The following is an 18,278-nucleotide window of genomic DNA, read 5'->3' as shown; positions in this document are numbered from 1 at the left end:
GTTCCAGTTTGTGGTTTAAGGCTAATAAATTATGAAATAATTTTCACTCTTCTGAAAAGATTGTCCAAGCATCAGATTAAAGCATATCAAAAGATCATTTACCCAGCTGAGGCCTGTTTTATTTCCCCAATGCTTCTGTGTAAAAGAATAAGCGCAGGGTCAATAGTAAGTACATTACAGCAGATTAGTTTATTCCTGGGTTTGATTTGTATACTTCTTGATGAGGATGTTATAAATGACTGCGATTATGATGACACAACACTACAAACGCAAATTATATATTCACTATATTCAAAAAGAATGTTTTCTACGTACACAAATGACCGAATGAACTGCTGTGGTTAAATTATTGTTTTTACACAGACGATAAATTTGGGTCATAGTCAATCTGTCTGTCAACATTAAAAGATCAACCTTGATTTTACCCTTGATGGAGCGAGGCTGAATATGAATTACATTTAAATAGACACGTTGAAAGAAATCTTCAGCCAATTGAAGGCTAATAGCTGAATGTTTGCACAACATGCATGACTAGCCATGGTTAAAACCGGCGTACAAAAACACAATCACCGACCTAATTAAACCCCTATCCCAATCTATACCACAAATCAATGAATATTTTATTAATGTTGACAGCTTTTCTCGCATGAAAATAAATGTTTGGAAAGGTCGCTGAATTTGTTTGCCGTTACGGTTATAGTAACGATAAAATGATGAGAGAAATGTCAATAGACAAGTAACCTTCATCAGCGGTTCATACCAGATTATTCGGAGAAACTTTTATGAAAGCTTCACAATCTATAAGATTATAATAACGATACATTTTCAACGAGTCTTTTATAGGGAATCTTATAGATATTAATTTATTTTTAAATATATAGATTATATTTTTTTATCAGAGATGTGCGTATATGGGATTTAAATGAAAGTGACAGCAATAAACAAAAACACAAACCGAGATAAATATCAAACTTGCAGAGTGTAACTAAATATTTAGCTCCACATAAATACACAATTCTATTAAAAATGATGTTTTTTAGGATCAGTTTAACTCATTTCGCACCCTTACAGTTCGCTCCGTTCTGTTGCATCTAAATTTGACCAAGCTTCTTCCACCCACAGTCAGGATGTTGTGAAATCACAGTTTTCCCCAGATATACTGAGTTGCAAATACAAATGTTGCATTGAAGCCCCCCACTGTTTTAGATCTGTCTAAACCTGGCCAAAAATATGCTGCTTTGTGCTTTTAAAAAGTTTCCCGACTCTGGAAAACTTTTGCTAAGCACTTTAACACACAACACGCTTCGTAAGTGATGTAAAAAACAGCGTTCCACATCAGCAGCAATGTTTAAAAGCATTTCAACTATGTCTGTTTACATAAATATGACATTTCTTGTTTTCTATTTTAGATTTGATTTGATTTGATTTAATGGTAATACTTCAGTATAGGAGACAGTTGTTATTAGCATGCCTATTATTGGCATATTGGCTGTTTATTAGTACTTATAAAGCACAGAGTCTTCGTGACCCTACTCGACATCCCTAATCCTACCCAATACCTAAACATTACAACAACCTCACTAACTAATAATATGCAAGAAATGAAGAGTTTATTGGGTAAAAAAAGTCGTAGTTACTAGCGAGAACTTCCCCCTATACTGAAGTGTGACCGATTTATTTATTGATTTATTTCAATTCATTATTTTATTTTAATGTTAATAATCTCAGTGCTATATCTAAGGCGCTGGAAATTCATGAATGGAATATGTTCTTTATCTCATGTCTAATCAGCTGTATTTTGTCATATTATGGAAAAGGTTTGAAGGTATTTCGAATACATGATTTTCCATTATAAATGCATGCATTTATACTAGCAAAAGCAAAACAATTTTTTATTCCAAACATGTTTTCTATCACCACCATGTCCAATATCGAAAGATATTGAATCAAATACATATTTGCAGTGTGGAAGAAATTACTTTTTGTGGATGTTTAAAAATGGCGGGACTCTCCTGTGATGCACGTGTATCACTATATTTAAAAGGTGGCCCAAGTTTCCAACTTTACAGAAACACCCAGAATAATGTTGCAAAAGAAACTGAAATCCTAACAGACTACCCTTTACAACTTCGACTAAAATTAACACAATGTGTCTTTCACAGCTCTACAGTTCGGTCGAGTTCGGCCGTCGATGGCAGCTCGTTCACGAGCGGGTGGCGCCCAATCGATTTTACTGGTAAGTGCTCTGTTTGACTTCTGCTGCTGCATATAGAGCATCAATCATCTCACCTCCTGCGTTCTGTGCCTGTTAAAAAACAAACAGAAAAGCACGGATTGTCCTCAGGCCTGATGTGATCTCCATGTATTCGACCACCAGCAGAACGCTATCTCGCCCAGATGTTTGTTAGCTTCCTAACTAATGTGGCCATTATATCTTGAGACTGAGATGCAGTCTGCACTTCCAGCGTTGTGAATGATTTAGTGATTAAGAAAGCTTATTTAACTCGAGCAGGACAGGTAATATGTGTCTAGACTGCGGTGATGAAGTTGACCTGTTGCAAAGTAAATTCTAAATGCGATTCGATTTTGCGTTTATCTCGGGTCTCACGCGGGCAAACTCAAATGAACTGCGTTTTAAGCGTGATTGAATCGCTTTGTTTCTGACAAGTTTGTTTATTCGCTGTATTTAAACGTATTGCTTTTACTGATTGTTTAGATGTTGAACAAAACATTCTACAGAAACAATCAAATAAATGTACTGTATATGTACTCAAAAATGACTTTAATTTGTGAAATATAATCAGAACCATGATTCTGATTTTCTCAAAAGATCTTTTTTCTTTATATCACTTGCCTGTCAACAGCATCAGATGAAAAAAAACATGTGCGGTGAGGTTAAATATTCATAATGCATACTGTAAATGACAAATGTTGGATTCACTTCAGTTAATAAATAAACTAAGACTACAGGATGTTTCAGATTGATATTAAGCTCCATCTGTTACTGTCTGACAGAATTGTCACTGTCTGACAGGAAATTTGACGGGGTTGACAGTGTTAAAACACAATCAAGTGTTACACATCTCACATTTGCTAAATGCTGTCTGGTGTTGCCAAGTACCACAGAACCTACGTCAATAGCGTAGTAAAAATCGACTAAGCAATAGAATTTAAGTTTTTTTAAGCAACGTCATCTGAACCAGTGAGTAAGTTCTTAGTTCATGTCTGATTTTTTATTCTGAATAAATTCAGTTTCCTACATGATCGCTGCAGTGTCATTTTACTAATTATAACTCCGTGATGATGTGCCACAAAGAATTTCCTTATTGCATATCATAATCTAAAGTAGGATTTAACCAAATGCTCCACATACATTGTTTCTAGCAATTCTGTTATTTTTCTCAAAATATTATGACTTTATTCTCGTAATACATTCAAAAAATACGGGTCGCAAAAGGATTACAAAAATCTAAGCACACTCTTTATAAAAAATGATCAATTACTCTCCATATATAAATTATTTAAAAAAACTCCAAAGAAATCTGTATTCTAGTCTTAGACCTTTCCAATAATATATAGTTTGTCATGATTCAATTAGAAATGACATGCACAATATTGACGCAAACTTAGGTGTCCCGTATACGGAACGGCTGACAGTTAACAGACTACATACAGTATAAATTAAGTACTCGTTAGAGTATTTACCTGTTTAAGGAATTATATAATAATAATATTTCCTGATTTTACAAATGTTTTAATAAATATCGAAAAAGCAACCACACAGCTGTATAAACGTGCGTCCCATGACATATCACGTTCAACCTGGCCATCAGAATCTGATTGATCGGTTTTGTCATCAGCTTCTTCCCTTTCCTTCCCGTCATTAGATTCATTTAAGTAATTTAGCAGCAGGGCTTTTGCAAACACTTTTACGCAAGCACAGTCGAAGTGGGACAGAACATAGACATCAGAGAGAGAGCCTGGAGTATTGTTATTTTTAGTCCGGTAATGATCTATCCTCACAAGTACTCATTTATGAACTCTCGCATACTGAGTCTTGATATCCGCAGAGAGCTGCGACGTGCACCACGCAAATATATCTCGCTATTGACTATGTGAAATTAAATTGTCCTGTTTGATGAGTTACACCGCCTTGGTCACCTCCAGAATATGAGATGATTGAAGGAACGCAGCGTCGGATGGATGAAATGGATTTCTGCTTCAAAAGGAACTCTGATCTGATTGGGCTCTGTTCTGGTCTAATACCCGCACAGATTTAGACTCCAGGTGGAATTGGCCAGGTGAAAACTCTACCTGTGCTATTGATCTGAAATCAAAACCCCAGACGGTTCCTTGCGGATATTTGAAAATTAACCATTCTTTTGAACATGGAAGGTTGTAGGATAATATCGGATTCTGGATATAAGTGAAGCTTTGTAGAGGACACTGGGATCATCATTCCACCGCTGTGATCTGGGCTTTTGAATCAAAATGCAGAAACTGCACGGAGCATCCGGATACGTGCCCAAAGTTACAGTTTTTAACACTTATGTCATCTGATTATTGTTCGATGCATTTGTTATTCAGTAATAGAAAATGTATAAACTTGTATATGATTAGAAATAAAATTATGTTTTTCACAGCTGAGATGTACGGTTTAGACTTTCCTGACAGTTTTAGGGACTTTTTATTTCAGTTTGACAGCCCTCTGTCATTATGAACTGGCACCGTATGGAAAAACAATTCGTTGAGAAAATAATAATGACCCGATTTTTTTATGTGAACTGTTTCTTTAAGCTGGATGAACTTTTGTCTTTAACCACCCAAAAAAGAGACACAAATGTTCAGTAAATTCATCGCTGACTTTTAAAATATTACTGTCGACTCATAACAACAAAAGCAATGTTATATTTGGCCATTTTTTTTCATTTGGTGTCAATACATCCAATAAGTGTCATAATAAAGTCTTGAGATTTGTGTGTTCCTACTTGGAGCGGCACTCTCTGATTTTCGCTCTCGTATAAATATTTCATGCAACGATGATTTTTTTCCACACTAAAAAGGGCACGAGTGATATTCGCTATGCCTGTGGGTGTTCTTGGGTAGCAAATGAGAAGGGCTTAGTTTTAATGATGTCAGGATACGCTCCTTGCTTCTGTCGGAGAGCACAGAAAGATGGAGATGGAAATAAGGGCTTATCCGAACAGGGATTTCTGAGGTTACATTCCTGAATTGCTCCGATCGCTCTGTTGGGAAGAATGATGTGGATCTTTTAGCTATCTGGGAAGATCGGAGGCATTTTTCGCCTTTATCTGTTCTTGTGTAAAAAGATTAACAAGTTACTAAAGATCTTTTTGTTTAGTGTTTCAAGTGAGTTTGTTTTTTTCTTTTCTTGTTCCAGGTCTAAGCTGGGCCTTGATAAAGAGCCGGGCCTGATCCACCTGGAGACCAGTATCTCAGAAACCCGTAAGTCAGACCGATATCCCCTGATGTGCGTTCAAGAAGTTAGAATTCATTTTGAATATCATATTTGAAATTTGGGTGAAATATTGTTAGTAGTTCACAGTAGTTAGTGGTTTTGAAAGCAAAATTTTCATTTTACAGAAACACATACCTATGAATAGTCGCTATTTTTTTTCAAAGCTGCATATACTATGTTTAAGTGCATATATATGGTTAAGTGTAAAAGTTTTTTAAATAATTACAAATTATGTGATTTGTTAAAAAACAACTTAAGATATACTGTAAGGTGTTGCAAAATATTAATGTAAAATATAGTGCAATGTTTGCTATATTAAGACAATATGTGTGCAGTCTGTGTGTGAGTTCAGTGTACAGATGTGTACGCCATTGAAAATTTTGATGTTATCGAGTTCAAAATAATACAAACCAAGATGCAAAATGTTAATTTCTGCAAAAACAAATTCATCAGATCACAACACAACAGCGCTTGAGCTGTCATCAATAATGAACAGTAATGAAGCAAACTACTACACAAATTGAGTTTATCTTTTGCTTGTTGAACTCATATTCCCTATGATCGACAGACAGAAAACAGGCTGTTCTTTATTGCTCATGATATCCTGTCACTTGCTTGCTGGATGAGGGCATTGTCATTTTTGGGCCTGGGATTTTCGAAAATGATCTTTTGTCTTTTCAGAGGCTCTTTATGTCACATGTAAACTTCAGAACTGCACAGATGCTAACAAGGGTAAACCGTTTCCGGGATACATTGACCCTAACTCGCTCGTGGTCCAAGATGAGTACGTGTTTGTCCAGGTGAGCACTTTTCAAGTCGAATTCTGTCATGCATTTTATTCAATAATGATTAAATTAACAGTAATTCATGATGTAACATAAAAGTGATTTAACAGTAAACTGAAATGTATTGAATCGTGACATGTATCTCAATCTGTATTATTGCTCAAACTCAGCCCTAAAATCTGGCCGACCAAACATGTTTTCCACATTTGTACCTTTCCTGGAACCACTCAAGTTGTCACGTCTTACTACTGTTTTCCTGTCCTGTCTGCCATCCCTTCATTACCCAAGGTGTCAACCGGTGGTCGTCCAATATACTACGTGTCATCCAGACGGGACGTGTTTACACCCATGAAGCTTCCCAAATACACCCTTCCGAAGGTAGAGTGCCTCATTCACAATTGCTCGACGGGAACTCAAAATCTGCCACGCCGTGACAGAATCAACAATCAGTGCTATTTCCGACTCAGATCAACACATCCCTCGACGTTAGCTTTGAAGCGTCAAACCTTTACAAAATTCGCTTTTCCCCCGACATCTGGCAGGCTCTTCTGAGGACACAGATGCTGCCCGGGCAGCTCGCCTCTCGGGGCGTCGCGTTATTATTCAAAGCGTACATTCTCGCGCATTCACGTGACAATTAAACGTTTTATTCAATCAAGCTCTTCCCGCTCCTTAATGCACGCGCCCGGCGATTCTCGCGCAGCTTGGGGTAGATGAAATTCGCCAGTCACCAGCATGTGGTTCTATTACGTTCGCCCGACTGACAAGCTCAATTTAAGGCTAATAAGAATATTTGCTGTACGACAGAGCTGCAAGGAAAACAAGCCGGGTTTGATACTGATTATTAATCGGATTCGGCTCGGCGGGGTGAGACCGCCGCTGTCCCATGCCATCTCGGAATTGACATTCATATTCAATCTCTCTTGATTAAAGGCAGAAATCACATTAAAGGTTAACGTCCTACGTTCATTTATGCAAATGAGAAAGGTAAATGTATTTTGATGTTTCGAATATTAAAGGACGCTTAAGTTGTTGGGAGTTGGCGGCCTACTTCTTTCTTATTTTGAAAGAAGGCTTGTTAAAATTTCACGCTTATCTGAACGTGCTCGTGAGAAGTCAAACGTCACGCTGTGGGCTGGTGTGTAATGAACCTCGCCGGACTCTTACTCTAGTTCATCTTACATAATGGAAGGTTTAACACTTTTTCACACCATTTCTTTGGCACAATTTACCATTTGCATTGTTGCAAAGCAGCTTCACAAATAATACATTATGGAACAGACGGTAGAAAACTAGTATACGAATATAAATCAAGTATGTATGTCTGTACCGAGCACATACACAGATGGTTAAAGCAGCATTTGAATAACGCCAGAGGGTGTTGACTGCTTACGATGTATTTAGATGACAAAAAGTAGTATATCAAATAAACCTAAATTAGGATCTCACAAAACTGACAAACAGCACTAATTAGAGACATATTTACGTTTCAATTTGTCTTTCAGGGTCTGCATGTGATCAGCACGGATGAGAATCGTGTCGTAGCGGCAGTTCAGGAGTGGAACCAGAATGACACTTTTAACCTGTACGTGTCGGAGTCTGGGGGCGTCTACTACGCGCTGGCTTTGGAGAACGTTATGAGTAGCATGGGTCCTGAGGGAAATGTCATGATAGATCTGTATGAGGTACCTGTCTAAAATAGAGCTGTGTTTTTCTTTTTCCCGGATGAAAATTGCAGGGAACAGCACCTATCACTGTGTTCGGATTTCTAAAAGCGTGTGCAAAATGAACACGCTAATGAATGCTAAATGAGTTTAATGCTAATTGAATTTACTGCACTGCTAATTGATTGAGGTTTCGTTACATCTTTAACAATGGATTATCTAAAGAGCGAAGAATTAGGGATCTGCTCTCTGGAGATGTATTTCTTTGTATATTTAATTCATGGACACGGTGTTAATTCGGGAAGAGATTTTGTGCTAGATTAAATTTACATGGCTATTAATGCAATATGGATTCATTTGTTTAGACAGTGTCAACAATATTCATTACTGTGCCTGTAGCTCAGTTGGTGGCGGATGACAATAGTCATTCCCAGTGAACAAACTAACAAACAAGATGTAAAATAGATGTGGATAAAAGCGTATGTGAAATGAATGAATATAATGAAACTTTGCTTTTATATTGGTTAACATGTATTGTAAAGCATCTGGGTATAATGAAATACGTAAAAACTACATTGAAAATACATTCAAAAAAGTTTTACATCAAACATTTAGACAAAAAGTAAAGAGTTTCATTGCTTGTCAAATAGTAATAGGTCTTTCTGTTCATCAGAAATCACCTCAAGCAACAAGTGACAGTATTTTGGGGGGGGTATAGAAAAAACTTATGTTCGTCCTGACAAAAAATCTAGCCTCACTTCTTTTCAGATACCAACATAAGTATTTCATCCTCGGAAAACAAATCTAAAACGGAGAATTTAATCAATTTTAAAAGATAACTTTATGCTAAAATATAAGATTGACAGTACTACTGTAAAAACTATTTGAGAATGGAGCTTGACCAAGTTTTGCAGAACTGCAGATGAGTCCGATTTGCTGACACTGCAAAGCCAGCGCAGCGGTGATTAGTGTTCTGGTGCAGATTTCCCCTCTCTTGTCTCTCGTGGATCTGTTCATTCGCTTCTAAATGAAACGCGGCACACGGCCGTGCATTCCAACAGAGGCCAACGGGTGTCAAGCTATCTCCTGATCAAATAATTAAACTGTTGATGATAGCAACCCCAATAAAATCACATTTGGCCCTCGGAAAGGCCGAGAAGTCCAGTGACTTGATTGAGGTCATCACCTCTATGTAACATATGCTAAAATCCCTGCTGTCGGCTAGATTGAAATATTCGTCAATTATTGAACAGCGATGTCTGTCCCGGCCTGCCTCTACCCCTTTCTAAAGCTTCTCAACCCTGTAGAGATGTCACTTCGGCTCAGAACAGACACGGATCACCCTTACATACTCTCATTCCACTCCAATACATTTATTCTAGCAGGAACGTCTATACATGGACGGAGGCTTTTTAGAGGTATGCTCGGTCGAGTTTGAAAACAAAGCCTTTGTGCCATATGAAAGAACACATGTTAAATCATATGTATTATATGGAGTTATTTTAGAAAGGAGGAAATTTACAGATTTGTGATCTCGTGCTCATTACGGCGCTGTTTTTTGTTTCTTATCCATAGGTGGCAGGGATTAAAGGAATGTTCCTGGCCAATAAGAAGCTAAATAATGAGGTGAAAACGTATATAACTTATAACAGAGGCAGAGACTGGAGGCTTCTACAGGCCCCGTCAGCTGATCTCAGAGGAAACAGAGTTCACTGCATACTGGTGAGTCAGAAAATGGAATAATTATTTAGCCCCTACATCTTAAAGGGATAGTACACCTAAATATGTCATTTCTGTCATTATTTATGGCGTGAATATGTGTTTTTATGTGTCTTTGGTGTGTTATAAGTCGCCCATGCATGTATTAGACACATAAAATTGCAAAAATGAAAGTGTTGGAACAAAAGATGCATTCTATCTAATAGCGAATGTTCACCCAGAACTACCTGAAACCTCTTGTGTAACCACACCCCCACAAATCAACGTCTTTTCATGCTTGGAATTGACTAAGACCGCCCAAATGTATACGCAAGTAAGGCGTACATGTCAGTATAATTGCTTTTGAACCTGATGTTGCAAATATGGTAAGAGGCTTTACATTTCCGTCACACGCTTGCAGAATTCGACCAATCACTACGCACTGGTTAGCTAGCCAATCATAGTGCTGGCCAATCACAGCACACCACTCTTTTAAGAGCGATGAGCTTTGTAAAAAATGCATCCGTTTCAGAGAGGCGAGGCGAAGAGGAGATACAAACATGCACGGTATGTGGAAAATATTGGGTTTTTGAACCTTAAATCGTGTATACACATTGCATTAAATCTAAAACAAACGATAATATTCATTTTAACCGCGTCATATGCCCCTTTAATCATCATGTCATTCAAAACCTGTTCATGACATTTTATTCTGTGAAACACAAAGCAAGATATTTTGAGAAACGTCTTTTCAATGGAGCTTTAGATTTTTGTTTACCAACATTCCTCAAAATATCTTCTGTGTTTTGCAGAAGAAACAAAGTCATACAGGTTTAAAATGACATGAGGGTAAGTAAATGGTGAAAGAATTTCCGTTTTTAGTAGTCTGCATAATGCGTTTTCCTGTGGACATGGATGGTTTAAACAGATCTCTATGGAATCAAAACAGCTTGTCATTTTAAATGACGAAGCAAATATGTCAAACCGCGAAGAAATTATCCATCCCGGAGAATGGCCTCCCCAGCCCCCAAAATCCAAACAAAAATAATTACCCTTTGATAAACCCAACTAATTAATACACCCACTGTAAGCCTTGCATTCACCATCCATTACCGGGCTATTTGTTAGAAAATGTCAAAGTTTTAATAAACCCCTAAACAACCCCTGCAACATGTGCTTACCATTGGCATTTCCACGCTTATAATGAGAATTGTGTCACTAAAGGTTATTCCAATCAAAATTAATGTTGGGAGGGGAAAAGTCCCCAGCCTTTGCCGTCATGGGATTTTTAACGGGATTTGATTCTAGCTCGAGCGCGGTGGCAGTTTGGTGCAGGCCACACAATGGGGGTTGTATCGATTTAAAAGCTCCGCGTGACGTAGATTTGTTTGTTTTTGTTGCTTTCAGCCGTACTGCTCCCTGCATCTTCACCTGCACGTGTCAGCGAACCCATACACGTCCGGGAATATAGCCAGCAGAGAGTCGGCACCTGGAATCATAGTGGCATCAGGTGAGTACCATTATGAAAATGTACCTGAACTTGTAGCATTAGCGTGTATCTGTGGGAGCACAAAAACACAAAAAATCATCCGTCATGTAGATTAATATAACATGAATGTAATATAATAATCACAATATCTATAGTTCAAGAAAAAAAATTATTTATTTGTCTTCATTTACTCATTCTCGGGTTGCTTGAATCTCTCTAAATGTCTTGGTTCCGATGAACACAGAGAAACAATTTGGAATAATAATGGTCTTAACAAGTTTATTTTCCTACTATACATATTTGGCACAACTTAAGTGAGTAAATCATGACCGAATTACAATTTTTGGGTGAACTGTTCCTTTAAAGGCAGTTGACCAGAAAATGAAAATTGTGTCATCATTTAATCATCCTCATGTCGTTCCAAACTCTTTTTCTTCCATCTGGCGCAGTAAAAGATATTTTGAGAAATGTCCCAGTGGTTTTGTGTCCATACAATGGAATTTAAAAGTGGCCAGTGTTGTTTGGCAACTAGCATTCTTCGAAATCTCTTATTTTTTGTTCGGCTGAAGAAAGAAAGCATATATTTCAAGTCTCGTGAATGCCTATGGCAGTTATTCTTGAAGAAGTTCATTTTGAACACAGATGTCTCTATGTGGATCATAAACAAGATTAGTGTCATGCGAGTTTAAACAAATGCGAATGCTAAATGTTGCTTTTGAGATTAGCGACGGAGAGCATTTATGTGGTTATTATTTTTTCTCCATTGTTTCTTATTTTCCAAACCGACTAACTCTTCCCCAACTTCAAACTTCAGACACTTATTTTAAAAGATTGAAAGCGCTTGTCACTTTTATATTTTTCTCCCTCAGCCTTGTGTCTTCCTTGACGTTCGCTATATTGCCTCCGGATGCAGGCAAATGTCTTGGCATCGTACATTTTTGGATAAGTAATCCAAAGAGGAGAGCGACTATTAGATATTAGTCTCTTAATTGACGTTTAGTTGATTGATTCGATCGTATGATAAGACTTTCCTGACTTGCTTTTTAGATTGTAAAGGGTTTTGTCTTTGCACACTTGTGTTTTATTATCTTTATAGTTCTACTATGAGACATACCAGTAATTGCTCTTCCTCTTTTTTTTCTTCAGGTTCAATAGGTGCAGAGTTATCGAGCAGTAACGTTAGCATGTTCATCACATCCGACGCTGGAAACACGTGGCGACAGGTGACTCTGACAGGGGGCCGGGCAGATGGGGTCAGGCAGTCATTTTAGCACAGATGCGTATCTTTGATGCGTAAATCCGCGTGCCACATGCGAGCGCTTATAATCTAATGACACGTTGTGTGAAAACTCAATTCAGTGACATATATGGATACCCGTGGGTGCGTATTTGCTGATGTGATTGAAATTTATGTGGCCAGCTGTCTAATTAAAAATGGAGAACTTAAATAATTAAGAGAAAATTGATGTGGCAAAAAAAGTTAAAGCATGCTGGGGAGGATGTGATTTTTGATGTCATATATCTTGTCAGCAGGAATTACTATCACTCGGATTTGAGAAATAACATAACTTCAAGGACGGAAGACCTGCGGTTGCCAGGTTTCATCTAATCAAATTGAAAGCCCTCCCAGGAAGAGCGGAGAAGATGAAATATTTTCATAACTCATCTGACATAATGAATGAAAATAACATGGGGTCATATTTAAAGGAGCGCAGTAATTTTGTTGTTTATGTTGTGCTGGATGATACATCAAGGGTTTTGGACTTCACACCTATCAAAGGCATGCAGTAACAAATTGGTTCAGTTATAAATTTGAATAGCGGTTGGTCGTGTAATCTTAAAATGTTTCCACAACTACAGCTGCAAACTTAGTGATTTTAGGTTTTGTCATCCATCTTTTTTAAATGAAAATTAGAAAATTAAAAATCAGACAAAGACACTCCTCATTTATTATGGATTGATGTGGATCAGTTTCAACAGAGGAGATAAGATTATGAAAACTCTACTTTGGCTGTGACTGACACAACCTTTCCATCTGGTAGACAGCCAACGTTAAACAAAGCAGACTCATAACACAATATCCCGCTAACATACAACCACAGAGGGTGTGGATTTCTCAAAGCCCCCAGTACATGTAAAATCATTAGGCTGTGAAGTACTTAAGCCAGTCACATGGCGTTTTAATCATCGTTTTCTCCACCAAAACAAACTGGCGTGTGCTAACTACTTGAAGCCCTAAGGCTTGACTCCATAAGAATTCACATCAACAGAGACTCAAAGCACATATGCTTTAACAGGCTTTTGGGGCAATTGTATTACTATTCAGGGCCTCCAATGTGTGTTTACAGTCGGTTTAAGGTCAAACTAGCAACCCCCTCATCACTAACTAAAAATCCATCACAAGGCATTTACTAGTTAAGTACACAGCTGGTTTAAAACGGTTTCACTAGATTCGCACTTCTGTAATGGTGACTGGAGAGAGACTGTTCATCCAACGCTGCTGTTTTTCAACCAAACTGATGTCACTTCCTGTAAGATTGTGGCCTTAAGGAATTTGCTTTTGATAGTAAAGAGTGAAATGGAAGTAGTGAGGAATGGGGTGGAGGATTAGGGAGCATTCTAAAGCTTGGACACCATTTTGTGTCTAAATTGTGTCCAATTTTGTGATGAACCGTGAAATATTTGCAGCCACATGTATGAAATTAAAATCTTACAGCAGTGTCATACAATTGGGAACACTGTTTATACAACTAAAATTTTGCATGCAATTGTACAATTGTACATAAAATACAAGTTAAGGTTAAAATGAATATTTATAAAAGGAATTAAGTCAAACTCTAAGTGAAACTCTATTTCGTAAAGCACAAGACATATTTGCAGGTCACATGTCAGCAGCTCAACCAATACAGTTGACTTCATATAATAAAAATATTGCCATAAAAAAATCCGTATAAAGTCGTACAATTATTTAAATTTTCAATTATGTTATCTCATTGCGATATCAATAGTTATTAGTAATCATATTAAACTAGCATGATGGTTAATATTGGATATATTGAATTTTTAAATGTACTTCATTGTTTGAAGGACATGTTGGACATTTTGCACGCACACAACATGTATATTCCAACACAATATCACAGTAATTTCTAAGTATTTTTCAAGTAGCCTAATTCGTATACATTCGTACAATCTTATTTGTGCAATTTGTTTTAGTGCCAGTGATGTTAGGTTTAGGGGAGGGGCTTCAGTATTGTTTTTTTTCTAATAATCATACTTTTTTGTACATTTCAGATTGAAAGAATGTATTCGAATTAGCCACCTTGTAAAATAGTACAGATTCCTGTGAGATCAAATTGTAAAGTCTGTATACTGTGTATGTCCATAACAGCTGTCTTAATCTCTCTTTGTTACAGATATTTGATGAAGAGTACAGCGTGCTTTATCTAGACCAGGGCGGGGCTTTGGTCGCTATTAGACACACCCCTCTTCCCATAAGGCACCTCTGGTAATCCCATCACACACACAAATATCAATAATAATATTTCATGCATATATGTTGGATAGGAGCCAATGCAGTCACACAGAGATAACTCGCATAGTTACGAAGAGTGTGAATATTCTCATTAAAGCCAGCAGACTGTGTAATACTTTTTGTCTAGTAATCTAGATTAAATGTCAGAAAAGATGCAGTAAAGTTCTGTTTGAATTATTTGCCAGCTGTGTCTTTGGAAACGCAATCTTTTTTACATTGTGTCAAAGCGTTTCCTGGTGCTTTGTGTGCAGGTTGAGTTTTGATGAGGGAAGGGTCTGGAACAAATACAGTTTCACCTCATCACCCCTATTTGTGGATGGAGTGTTGGGGGAACCAGGCGAAGAGACTCTTATTATGACGTACGTATGATAAATAGAGATTGATAAGTGATTTGTGAGTTGTTTTGTACAAAAGCGCCTTTTATATGATATTGACATTTTTATTTTATAAACTACTACAGACTACTATAAAATAATAAAAAATAAAGCCGAGGAGATTTTTTTTACCATCCCATCACAAAAAACGCTTTATATTATTAAAGTCCACGAGAACAGGAAGTTGCAATCGTTTTTACTTCCCTAGTCTGACACATAGCCTATTGAAAAGGAATTTAACAGGAGAGGGCGAGGCTTGCGTTTTTCACTGCGAATTGATACGTAAAATAGCTGTGACATGGATTGGGGGACATTTCAAGGGGGAGTTCATTTTCAGATTTTCACTGAATATTATGTGGGTACATTAATTTTAAAAGTCATTTACTATAAATGCTGCAATACTTCGTGAAAAATAAGTATTTATTTTTATTTTTAATTTAATTTCTTTAAATCCATCACACCAAACCAGGCTTCACTTTAAAATCCTCTGCAACAAGCCCAACCTCAAACTATTTTCAGAATTATTGCATGAAGTTTCCTCTTGTAGGATATTCCTAGATACCGTCTGCTGTCTTTCTGACAGGCCCCTAAAAGTGTCACGCATCTCTTGAATGTCAGCCTTTCTCGATGTGAGTTTCAGACTTTTTGTTGACAGTTTGACGCAGGTTTCCACTGATGCGGTTTGACAAGGATAACATTGCTAAGCATTTCCTCTTCCTGTCCGCTCGGCATCGTTTTAATCATTCGAGTCACTGCCGTCTCCGTGTGACATTGTTCGCCAGACATATGGCGGCTGATTCCCTGCCTTTGTTTGCAGGATCTTTGGGCACGTCACTCATCGCTCCGAATGGCAGCTGGTAAAGATAGACTTCAGGTCTATTTTCAACAGAAGATGCGTCGAATCTGACTATGTGCCTTGGAATTTACATGACCAGGTGAGATCCACCATATGTGAGGATGAAATCGCAAATCCTGTATTTGTTTCTCATTGCATTCACATGTAACTCTTAGTTTCTTATAATAGAGATGCAATTTGTACCTTTTTGTGTATTTTTTTTGTTTAAAATGGTTTCCTTACCTTAGCCAGATTCCCAATAGTAAGCTTATAATAATGTCTTTATATTTTGTAATATGTTTTGCATGGCAGTAGAGAGGCAAAAATGTGTATACATTTCTTTGTTCTGATAAACACAGAGAAAGATATTTGGAAGAATGCCTGTAACCAAACAGTTCTTGGCCACCATTGAACCATAGTGGAAAAAGGACAATGGTAGTCAAAAGAGCCCCAGAACTGTTTGCTTTCTTCAAAAAATGTTGTGTTCTACAGAACAAAGAGTTTTTTTCAGATGTTGAACAACTCAAGGGTGAGTAAATTACGACAACTGTTTATAACTTTAATATAGTCATCCACGTGCTGTAAATAAATGTCAGGGATCTGTGAGTAAACCTTTTTTCAGCTTTGTTTCAATAAATAATTGTAAACTGTGTAGGAAGTTCACAAAGTCTTAGTATGTTTTTTTATTGTATTTTAATTTTGAAAGATAAGGATGGCATGACCCCTTTATCAATAGGGCAATAGGTATTGTAAAATCTTCAGATGTACCAATTTGAAATTGTCTCTTGGTCAGAAACAAACAGTTTTTTAGCTTTGTTAAAAGGTACAAAGGTATAAACCCAGAAGAAAATTATAAAACAAGCTTTACACTGAACTACATTGTCCCGGTAGCTCCATTCCTCAAACTTTTTACAAGGATAGTTTCTAACCTGCCCTGACATGCCTTCCTGCCATCCACGATTGAAACTATATTTGAACAGATGGAATAATATCTGTCCCAGAAGTCAAGCCAGAAGCAAAGTGTCCCCTGACAGAAATCTAATAGATTCAAGTCCATCAGCTGTATGTATGGAGACGGTAGAAGACTGTCCTACTTGTACCTGACGCCCTGTGAAACTCGCTGTCTGGAAGCTGCCATTACCCTGACAAACTTCGAAGAAGTGGAAGACACAAAGACAACAGAAGTAGACAGTCGACAGAAAAATGTCAGAGTTTGGACTGTTAAAACCGAAGTCCTTGTGTTTTTTATTGAGCCAGGATGTAAAGTAACATGCTGATTAGGTGAAGCCATGCATCGTGTATCTAAATCTACCCAGCCGACCGTCTCGGCACCTGACAGATGCGCTGCAGGGTTTTATTGCTGCGTTCTGCGCCAGTTAGTCTGATAAATATAAACCACAGAACGAAACAAAAACGATTTTGCGACCATCAGTGGACCTCTGCTTTAAAAAAAACTTTTTCATACACCCAGAACAAATGCTTAGCCTGAAATAAAACGGCAGTTTTTGGAACAATAGTTCGGAGGAAGCGCGTTATCAAGAGAGCAGAAAGAGAATCTTCATTGCAAAATATAAATGTAAGCGAGAGGCCTAGCATCCTGAAACCTTTCATAAAATGAACCCTGCAGAGTTGGAATGTGAGAGATGAAATATGGAGTACGATGAGCGCAAAATATATATTTTTCTCCTCTTTGCTGTTTGCTCTTTTTAGTCTCTCTCTTCTATATTCAGCATGATGGGCACATGCGTATTGTTATGAATTATTAATGTGAAAACTGAAGTAGAGCGGGAGAGAACAGGTGAAGTGAATTGTGGAAAATTGTTACGTTTGGTATGTTTGTGTGTGTCTGTATGTTTACGTGCTGTAGAATGAACACTGTCTCATGGGAGTGAAGAGGGTCTATCGAAAGTTGAAGGCCATAGCGAGGTGCGTTATGGGTAAAACTTACTCTGTCACCATGATTTCCGAGCCCTGTGACTGCAATGAATCCGACTTTGAGTGGTAAGCAAACAGAAGTTTTTGTTTTAATCGGTTTATTTCATAACCTTGTTGTCTACCACCTTCATACGTAGAATATCAGTACAGCTTGAAGTTTAAATACTGTATACACTTAGCAAAATTAATGTTTGTTAAACTAGTAAAAATTGGGAAAACATTGAGCTCAAAATAATGCAGTGCCTTCCCTGCAAAGGACACAAGCTGCCATACTTTTCTGTTCATTTTCATCCTGCGTTAAAACTCAATTAAACAAAGAAGAATCACATGCTGAGCTCATGTCATTTAAATCAAACTACAGATAATATATGCACAGACATACGCCACAAATTAATTATAATTTCATTATGTGAAAACCCATATGTCTACAATTCACACCGCCCACTGGGAAAAGGACAACCAGCTTTTGTGTTTTAGTGTCCAA

The 18,278-nt window shown here is 37.4% G+C and overlaps 1 protein-coding gene across 4 annotated transcripts in view; it reads left to right on the top strand.

The window, feature by feature from the left end:
• Positions 1–18,278, top strand: part of LOC130407918 (VPS10 domain-containing receptor SorCS1) — a 138,079-nt gene that overhangs the window by 101,873 nt on the left and 17,928 nt on the right. For all 4 annotated transcript variants that reach the window (XR_008904703.1, XR_008904702.1, XM_056731260.1 and 1 more), the window contains exons 5-16: positions 2,163–2,236; positions 5,402–5,466; positions 6,161–6,279; positions 6,553–6,642; positions 7,770–7,949; positions 9,504–9,650; positions 11,034–11,136; positions 12,262–12,338; positions 14,532–14,623; positions 14,902–15,009; positions 15,842–15,959; positions 17,727–17,860. Coding sequence is in view for 2 of the 4 variants with exons in the window: in XM_056731260.1 (XP_056587238.1) it covers positions 2,163–2,236; positions 5,402–5,466; positions 6,161–6,279; positions 6,553–6,642; positions 7,770–7,949; positions 9,504–9,650; positions 11,034–11,136; positions 12,262–12,338; positions 14,532–14,623; positions 14,902–15,009; positions 15,842–15,959; positions 17,727–17,860 (1,307 nt within the window). In the remaining 2 variants the exon portion in view is untranslated. The remainder of the gene's footprint in view (positions 1–2,162; positions 2,237–5,401; positions 5,467–6,160; positions 6,280–6,552; positions 6,643–7,769; positions 7,950–9,503; positions 9,651–11,033; positions 11,137–12,261; positions 12,339–14,531; positions 14,624–14,901; positions 15,010–15,841; positions 15,960–17,726; positions 17,861–18,278) is intronic.

Source organism: Triplophysa dalaica, chromosome 2, assembly GCF_015846415.1.
Source record: "Triplophysa dalaica isolate WHDGS20190420 chromosome 2, ASM1584641v1, whole genome shotgun sequence".
Lineage (NCBI taxonomy): Eukaryota > Metazoa > Chordata > Actinopteri > Cypriniformes > Nemacheilidae > Triplophysa > Triplophysa dalaica.
Note: the sequence above shows the minus strand (reverse complement) of the source record. Positions and strands in the feature narration are given on the sequence as shown.